The sequence below is a fragment of the Sebastes fasciatus genome, chromosome 17 (assembly GCF_043250625.1).
Source record: "Sebastes fasciatus isolate fSebFas1 chromosome 17, fSebFas1.pri, whole genome shotgun sequence".
NCBI classification, from domain to species: domain Eukaryota; kingdom Metazoa; phylum Chordata; class Actinopteri; order Perciformes; family Sebastidae; genus Sebastes; species Sebastes fasciatus.
This window is the reverse complement of record NC_133811.1, coordinates 31,531,649-31,540,810: the sequence shown is the minus strand read 5'-3', so window position 1 is coordinate 31,540,810 and position 9,162 is coordinate 31,531,649. Positions and strand designations below refer to the sequence as shown.

Genomic DNA, 9,162 nt, shown 5'->3' with positions numbered 1-9,162 from the left:
TTATTATTATTATTATTATTAGTGGTAGTAGTATTAGGTATTGGTTGTTATTATAAAAGGTTACTGGAGGTGGGATGGATTCTATTTATTTATTCTATTCTTCAGCTCTTTCTGTTCAAACACACACGCACACACATGCATACACACACACACACACACACACATGCACGCACACACACACACACACACACACACACACACACACACACACACACACTGAACACTCTTAATAAAGCCTGTATCAGTGCATTGTTGCGTGTTTTCCAGGACGTGTGTGTGTGTGTGTGTGTGTGCGTGCGTCTGTGTGCATGTGTGTGCGCGTGTCTGTGTGTGTTTATATGTGTGCGTGCGTGCGTGCGTGCGTGTATGTGTTTGTGGGTGTGTGTTTACCAGGCTCTCCTGAAGGAGTCTCGTCCTGACGGGCAAGTTCAGGCACACAGGTAAAGAAGGTAAAGAAGGTGTGATTGAAGGAGTGGCGGTGCAGCAGCAGTGATGAGGTCATGAGGAGGAGGTTCAGGTTGTCTCGGGTGGAAACTTTATGGAACTTTTCCTGAAGTCTGTCTTCAGTCTGCGACCATAAGAGAGCTCTGTAGGAGGAGAGAAGGTTGACTGTTTACTGAGCAGCAGTAACAGGAGTAACAGCAGCAGCAGCAGCAGGAGGAGGAGGAGCAGGTTGGATTCTCGCTTCTTTCTGGAGACATTAACTCGGTATTGTTGGATATCCTGAAGCTTCTGGTCGTGCATATGTTGCTGTAATGAGATCTGGAGGAATCTAACTACCTGCCATGGAGGAGAAAGCTTAGAAACACTGCTGGACGAAGAGGTAAATACACACCGGGAGGGTTTATATAACTAATGAGACAACTGCTGGTTCTCCCACAGCAGCACTCAGCAGCACTTCCTGACTGCTGCTGACCGACCAGCTCTTCAAGCAGCCGAGTTTATTAGTCTCTGTTTATAGAATCAAGGAAATATAAAACTGCTAATTAGTTTTTAAGTTAAATTGATAAGACACTAAGTAAAAGTTGGTCAACGTTTTAAGTGAAAACGTAAAGGGGCTTTATGTAGGAATCAGAAAGTGCTTGTTAAAAGCTGAAGGAGGCAGATTATACAAATATGATTAAAAAAAGTTTTTTTTGTTATAAAACGGTCGCTGTATCGTGACAGTAGAACACTAAACAGGTAACCTGAAAAAAAAATCCTGTTCCTCCGGTGTCCTCCGGTGCTCCTAACGGCATCTACAAGATTTCACAGACTGGAGGAAAACAAGCAGTCAGAGCTGATCTGAGTTCTGCTGTCCTGTTTAACTTCATAACACTAGCTCTTAGCAGCTTATAGTAATACATTATTATATAAAATAGATATTAGAGAGAGAATTATGAGCTGTTTAACTAAAATTGTGTGTTTTAATGCAAATAATCACTATAGATGACAATAACAAAGTACAGTAGAGTACTGTGTACACTAGTCTCCCTCCACGGCGTGCTGAGATTTCTAAAGTGGCAGATAAAATATCTGAGTGGCAGGAAGTGAAGAAAGTTAATTTCAGACACTGCTCACGAAACACGTTTTTGACCATAACTCAAGAATAATGACGATTTAACACGAGTAGGATGAAGTGATGACATTTTAAACAGACATGGATGTAAACTAACTAACTGGTTGGTGAAGGCTGTAATTCTAATTCTTAATTTAACTCTCATAAATTAACTTAATTTAACTCTCATAAATTAAGATGTGGTGTTTCTATGGGAGCTCGGTCGCTGTATTACTGAGTAGAAACAGTCAATACAAAGCACTTCATCATCTCTTTGACCCATTTTTCTGATAGTCCAATTTTATTTTTCTTTCCCAACCTCAACCCCCTCAAAGGTGGAATTAACTACATGACACCACAAGGGCAACGGCTAGACCAGGGGTCAGAGGTCAGCAACCTGCGTCTCTTCAGCTCCTCTCCAGTGGCTCCCTGTGGAGTTTTACAAATGGAAATTAATAACTGTTTTTTGTTTACATTTTAATTTTTATGTATCATTGTTGTAGGTCTATGGTACGACGGTACGACGGAGTATTAGGGCCACATTGAGGAAAAAAATAAATCTGAGATTTAGAGAATAAAGTCATAATATTATAAAGTAGTCATTTTACATGTTATTTAATTTTTTTTCTCGTAAAGTTATGACTTTATTCTCGTAATATTCTGACTTTATTGTGTAAGTCTCAGATGTTTGTCCCTCAATGTGGCCCTAATACTCCGTAGTACATTGTCTCTTTGGCCCTCACCGCATTAGACTGATATACTATATACTTAGACTATAAACTGAGTTACCTTCATCACAATGATCACATGTTTAGCGGCTCCAGACAGATATTTTCTTCTTCTTTTTTTGTCTAAAATGTCTCTTTTGATAGTAAAGGTTTCTGAGCCCTGGTCTAGGATTACTTTTAAAAAACTATCTGAAATGAAAGTATGTGAGATGATAGAAATATGTATCTGAAGATGATCTAGTTCCTGGTATATCAGGTGGGTTCTCAGTATTAGTTGTTTTAATGTTCAGTGTTCGGGACTAGTTGTGGGTTTTAGGTTTCTTACTTGTATAAATATTGTTTGTTTCTATTAAAGTGATGTCTTTTTGATGTTTGAGGACTCTTTGAAGAATAGCTTGGCTAAAAGAGATCCTAATAAAAAGATTAAATCTCTGCTTTATGTTTATCTCTTTCTGCTTTCTGCTGATCTCTTCTTCAACCTCATTCTGGTCTTTACTTGTCTTTGTTCAGCTCTCACACAGCCACCATGCGCAGATTCAACTCCGAGGGATCCCTCCTGGATCTGGACTTCTTCCCGTGGAGGAAGGTGGTGCTGAAGAACCCAGATTATGACAACAACCGGGAGTCCGGCACTTACACGCCTCACACGGAGGAAGACGAGCAGGACGGATGTTTGACTCCCACCATCCAGGAGCCCAGAGCGAGTCCCGGCGATGCGGGGAAGAAGAAGAAGCTGAAAAAGGAGCACAGCGTCAGCGTGGAGAACCTGACCGAGCTGGGGAAACAGGACAAGAACCACCTGGGAATCGGTGCCCTCGGCGAAGGATGCAGGGCCTACAGCGACGGCCAGCTGGCGCCGGGCGCCCAGGGCAGCACGGAGAGCATGGACAGAGATGACCAGCCTCCTCCGTCTCCTTCCTCCTCCTCCTCCAACCCCTTCAGGTTCCAGCACCGCCACCAGCACAAAGCCAAACTATCAGCTGCTAAACTGCACCTCAAGAGTCTGTTTGGGCAGGTGGGACCCGCTTCAGTTTCAGTCTGTAGAGCAGCATAGAGGCAGCTTCTTCTTACAGATAGGATCCAGATTAAACGTTGGAACATTGTAGAAATGGAATATAATATGAATAAGTATGTTTTCATTAGTGTATAATCACCTGAAACTAAGAATGGTTTCCGTTAGCTTAGAATGAGTCCTTCATATGTACAGAGGGATCGGGTCCTCTTCACGGAGTCCTACATGTTTCTACAGGAGCCCAGAAGGGACAAACCAAACTCTGCTCTAGAGAGACACTTTCATGGTTTTACGTCACCTGAAGACCGCCGTAGTTCTCCGACACATTTGTGAAACTGCGGTAACGTGAGTCGCAGAGTGTTAAACCGTGGTACCGCCAGCCGCTGTCTGACTTCTGTTGCTCCTAAAGTAGTGTTATTATGGTATGGATATGAATGACCTCTGAGCCAGGCCAACACCGTCACCACGGTTAAGCACTCGGCCGCTCACGTTACCTCCGTCTTGGAAAGGGAGGAGTGAGAGGAGGGGTACTCAGTTGGTTGCAACCTGCAACCACACCACAAAAATCCTCCACACTGTCCCTTTAAACGAGCCGGTTGTGCTTCACTCAACACTCAAACATGATGTCCTTAAAGTGCATCATACAGCTGCTGAGCTCTCATGTCAACAGACTGATCTCCATGACGACCGTGACTCCCGTCTGCTGATGACGACCATGTGAAACGGTTGAAAGCTTCAGAAAACGAAGCCATTAAGTGCACGTTGAGATGGGATTGTTATGATAGTTCAGTTACTCTTTACAAGAAGAATGAGAGTCACAAGATGACGAAGCTTTTACAGGTTTAAACCCAGTTCTATGTGTCAGTGCTGTAGCTGAGGTTAGGGGTTTAAACCCAGTTCTATGAGTCAGTGCTGTAGCTGAGGTTAGAGGTTTAAACCCAGTTCTATGTGTCAGTGCTGTAGCTGAGGTTAGAGGTTTAAACCCAGTTCTATGAGTCAGTGCTGTAGCTGAGGTTAGAGGTTTAAACCCAGTTCTATGTGTCAGTGCTGTAGCTGAGGTTAGAGGTTTAAACCCAGTTCTATGTGTCAGTGCTGTAGCTGAGGTTAGAGGTTTAAACCCAGTTCTATGAGTCAGTGCTGTAGCTGAGGTTAGAGGTTTAAACCCAGTTCTATGTGTCAGTGCTGTAGCTGAGGTTAGAGGTTTAAACCCAGTTCTATGTGTCAGTGCTGTAGCTGAGGTTAGGGGTTTAAACCCAGTTCTATGAGTCTGCTGTAGCTGAGGTCGGAGGTTTAAATCTAGAGAAGCTGCTTCATTGAGCTCTCAGAGAGTGGAACATTTAACCTGTTTTCTTTTCTGCTTCAGAGTCCTCATTCCTCAAACTCCAACCTGTCCAACACAGAACAGAAAGACAGGTCAGAATCCTATTTATTTATTTATTTATTTATTTATGTTCACCACACTCGAGACATTTCATTAACTGTCCTTAGACAAACATTGATCCTGAGTCAGTCTTTATGGATCTTACCCTGATGAGATTGTTGTGATGATAGCGGTATCTTTTAGTGCTGACCGCTGTCTGTCCCTGTCCTTTTGTCCCCAGCCCTACAGAGAGGAGGTCTCGCCTGCTCTTCATGCGTCAGTGGAGTCTGGTGGGCCAAAGCAAGAAGAGGAAGATCGCCGGAGAAGAGCTGGAGAAATGGGCCGATTCCCTCAACGCCCTGCTGGACAGCCAAAGTAAGTCCTGCTTCCTTCTGAGAGAGACTGTGGGAGGAAACCTGAGTACCAGGAGAAAACCCCACCCTAACACGGGGAGAGAACATGCTAACTCCACACAGAAGGGCCCCAAGCCGGGTCGGAACCTCGGTGACAACCTTGTTTTAATTAGTGCTTTTTAATTCTCGTAAAGTTATGACTTTATTCTCGTAATATTCTGACTTTATTGTGTAAATCTCAGATGTGTTTTCCCTCAATGTGGCCCTAATACTCCGTAGTACATTGTCTCTTTGGCCCTCACTGCATTAGACTGATATACTATATACTTAGACTATAAACTGCGTTACCTTCATCACAATGATCACATGATTTGCGGCTCCAGTCTTTCGATAGTAAAGGTCGCTGACCCCTGGTGTAGGTTGTCCACATGGTGTCAGATCTGACATGTGAAGACCTTTGAAGGGTGTTTACCACGCAGCAAGGGTCTACTAAAAGATGCTATCAAGTTGCATTATGGGAAATATGTTTTTGGAGCTTGACCCATTCTAGTGACTAAAAGTCCAGATATCTCATCTTCTGCTGAGATAACGGATATCCAGACCAAGACTTCCTCTTCCGTGTGCCAGCTTACAGAGCGATTAGCAACTTGAGACGCAAGGATGGAGTTGAGAGACGACGCCTACGGCTGGATAGTTTCACACAGTTAACAGTTTATTTCTCAGCTAATAAAAAGCTAAGTCATCATCAGACGGCGGGTTCCAAGGTTACATTTCGGCCAACGCGTTCCACCTCTTTTGCTCTCCACATGGACGGTTTACCTGCATGCAACCAAGTCCGCTCAAACTCGATCGGTCAATACTACTCAGAAATGGTTGGACAATAATCTGATGTCGGTCGGCTACAGTGAGTTTAATGTCAGTATACAGTAGATGAAAGCGACGGGTCATATGGGTAGTGTCTTAGTATCTTAGAAATTAAAGGTGCTGTTTGTAACTTCTTATACATATAAATCATTGCAGGTCGGTGTCCCGTGCGGCTACGCTGTTTTTATTTGGTTACATAAAGATTAAATAAAAACATGTTGTGCTCATAAGCATAAAGCGTCTTGAGATAACTTCTGTTGTGATTTGACGCTATACAAAAATAAATTGATTTGATTTGATTTGATAAGGCCTGAGGGATTGTTGTGTGTGATTGTCCTCTTGTAACATGCATCTCCTCCTCCTCATCCTCATCCTCTTCCTCCTCCTCCTCCTCCTCCCAGCTGGTCTCTCAGTGTTCGGAGCGTTCCTGCGTTCAGAGTTCAGCGAGGAGAACCTGCAGTTCTATCTGGCCTGTGAGCAGTACCGACACTCGTCCAACAACTTCAGCCTTCAGAGGAGGGCCAAGGAGATCTGCTCCACCTACATCCAGCCCGGAGCTCCCCGCGAGGTACACGCCTGCTTTTATACTCAGTCTGGCTGCACGCACCGACAGCTATGTGACCTCTCTTCATGAACCAGGAAGTGTAACTCAAGTCCTGTCACATCATCACGACCTTTCTTTTCCCTCTTAATGCACTTTCATCTGTTTTATTCTCAGAAGTATTCCTCCTCCCTCCGAACAATGTGCTCTGTGTGTTCTGGATACTCCCCGTGTTTACGGAAGCTTTGTGTTGGAGGTTCAAGTTTAATGTCACAGAGTTGCATCAATAGCTGTATTCATGTAGTCATTTACAAACTCCACTACGTGCACATGTTGCACACGTTGCACATGTTGCACACGTTGCACATGTTGCACACGTTGCACACGTTGCACACGTTGCACACGTTGCACACGTTGCACATGCTTTCTCCGGAGCAGTTTGATAAAACAAACATCTTGTTATTGATGAGAGTTGATAACACTCAGAAGGAGAAGAGACGGCCCGAGTCTCAACCACTGAGTCGGGAACGTCTCTGCAGATTCCTAACGTCTTGTTGACGTATTCTTTGATCAAGTTGTTCCTGATTTAAATCCAAATGTATTTCAAATTAATTACAGTTGGAATATATATTATATTATTTAGGAGAGGTTCTTGTACGGCTGCTTGTGTTTAGACAAAGTCCAAAAGGTCATGACCTACAAGCCATCAGATGTTTAGACAAGTTGGAAATAAGCCGACAGTTTAGCCGATGGAAGTGACGGTCAAAACTCCAAAAGCTAAAATCTGAGTAGTAATCCAGGTTTAAATGAGCGTAGCCCGTACAGTACTTACTTACCTGCTGTGTTGTCTTGTTGTAGGTGAACCTGGACAGTAAGACCAGAGATCTGACCATCCAGCTGCTGCAGGCTCCCTCTCACACCTCCCTGTCCCACGCTCAGAAACGCATCTACTCACTGCTGGACACGGACTGCTACCCCCGCTTCCTCCAGTCCAACATCTACCTGTCCTTACTCCGAGAGGACACGTGTTGATGAACCTGGACACAGACTGCTACCCCCGCTTCCTCCAGTCCAACATCTACCTGTCCTTACTCCGAGAGGACGACTAGAGGACACGTGTTGATGAACCTGGACACAGACTGCTACCCCCGCTTCCTCCAGTCCAACATCTACCTGTCCTTACTCAGAGAGGACGACTAGAGGACACGTGTTGATGATGAACCTGGACACAGACTGCTACCCCCGCTTCCTCCAGTCCAACATCTACCTGTCCTTACTCAGAGAGGACGACTAGAGGACACGTGTTGATGATGAACCTGGACACAGACTGCTACCCCCGCTTCCTCCAGTCCAACATCTACCTGTCCTTACTCAGAGAGGACGACTAGAGGACACGTGTTGATGATGAACCTGGACACAGACTGCTACCCCCGCTTCCTCCAGTCCAACATCTACCTCTCCTTACTCCGAGAGGACGACTAGAGGACACGTGTTGATGAACCTGGACACAGACTGCTACCCCCGCTTCCTCCAGTCCAACATCTACCTGTCCTTACTCAGAGAGGACGACTAGAGGACACGTGTTGATGATGAACCTGGACACAGACTGCTACCCCCGCTTCCTCCAGTCCAACATCTACCTCTCCTTACTCCGAGAGGACGACTAGAGGACACGTGTTGATGATGAACCTGGACTTGTGGAGAAGGAACAGTGGGCTCAGTGGTTTCCAGGACTTCCTAAATATTGTCGATCATTAACCTAAATATGTCTTCAAGAGATGGTTCGTTTAAAAATGTATATATCTGGAGAAGATCTTGATGGCCTTTAGACACTGTGTGTAGGAATTAGTCAGTTAAATGAGTATGCTTTCTTTTGGAGAGTGAGATGTCCAAATTAATATTTAATGCCTTTGTGTTTCCCCCATGCTTCCAGTATGTATGCTGTCCTCCGCTAAGCTAATCAAGTCCTTAAAAATAGATTCACGTCCTTTCATCCTACTTTTGGGGGAAAATAAGCTTATTTACCAAAATGTTAAAATTCCTTTATTTGGTTTCTTTGGAAAAACAAAGATGACAGTTTTGTTTCCTGGACTTCCCATGACCTGTGAAACTATGCAGCTCTCATTTTAATCATTAAACGTCCTCCCTGTATGCAGCTAATGTTCCTCTGCTGACGCAAAGGAAAAACCAGTTCAGCGGGAATGAGAATGAGCTCTTTGCTGAGAAAAAAGGTCAAAGTACTACTGCGAGTTACTAATCCGGCAAAGGCGGGAAATCTGAGCTAATTGACTCTGACGGGTGAAATGACGACGCAGCTGCAGAGAGTTCAGTCTGTTCTAACAAAGACAAACTATAAACGCATACAAAGCCTCAGAAAGCACTCTGTAATTTAAGACAGTTCTTTGTAATGTTGAGGAGCATTTCCTTGAATGTTGATCCTATAAAAATTGAATAATGAGGAAGAACATTTGAAAGAAACAGATACGTGTTTGTAAGGTGAGAGTTTTTAAAGAGAAATGAAATAAAATCCAGTTTTTGTAGCGGACGGGTCTGTTGATTCTTCAGTGATGCAGAGATGGAGATCAGCGTTCAGCGGTGGATTCAGAGCTGCAGTTACAGCACATCTGCTCCGTAGTCTCCGTGACGTCATGACGAGGTTTCTATAGAGCCGCTGTGAAGCTCCAAGTGGGAGGATCTTGGTCCGCGGCACAACTCCCAGCTAAAGAGGTGGAGCTGAGGCGGTCCGGGTGACGTCTGGTACGACACC

General features: G+C 44.4%; 1 protein-coding gene across 1 annotated transcript; it reads left to right on the top strand.

The window, feature by feature from the left end:
• The first annotated feature begins 683 nt into the window (after positions 1 to 683).
• On the top strand, positions 684 to 8,937 carry LOC141754338 (uncharacterized). Its single transcript, XM_074613336.1, has 6 exons — positions 684 to 823; positions 2,776 to 3,280; positions 4,641 to 4,690; positions 4,879 to 5,012; positions 6,256 to 6,422; positions 7,254 to 8,937. Exons 2-6 carry the CDS (start codon positions 2,792 to 2,794, stop codon positions 7,425 to 7,427), a joined length of 1,014 nt encoding a protein of 337 aa, XP_074469437.1. The 5' UTR covers positions 684 to 823; positions 2,776 to 2,791; the 3' UTR covers positions 7,428 to 8,937.
• Positions 8,938 to 9,162: the final 225 nt, after the last annotated feature.

Coding starts and splice junctions, on each gene's coding strand:
- LOC141754338 (XM_074613336.1), top strand. CDS start 2,792: ATGCGCAGATTCAACTCCGAGGGATCCCTCCTGGATCTGGACTTCTTC. Junction 3,281..4,640: donor TCAAGAGTCTGTTTGGGCAG/GTGGGACCCGCT, acceptor TTTCTGCTTCAG/AGTCCTCATTCCTCAAACTC. Junction 5,013..6,255: donor CGCCCTGCTGGACAGCCAAA/GTAAGTCCTGCT, acceptor TCCTCCTCCCAG/CTGGTCTCTCAGTGTTCGGA.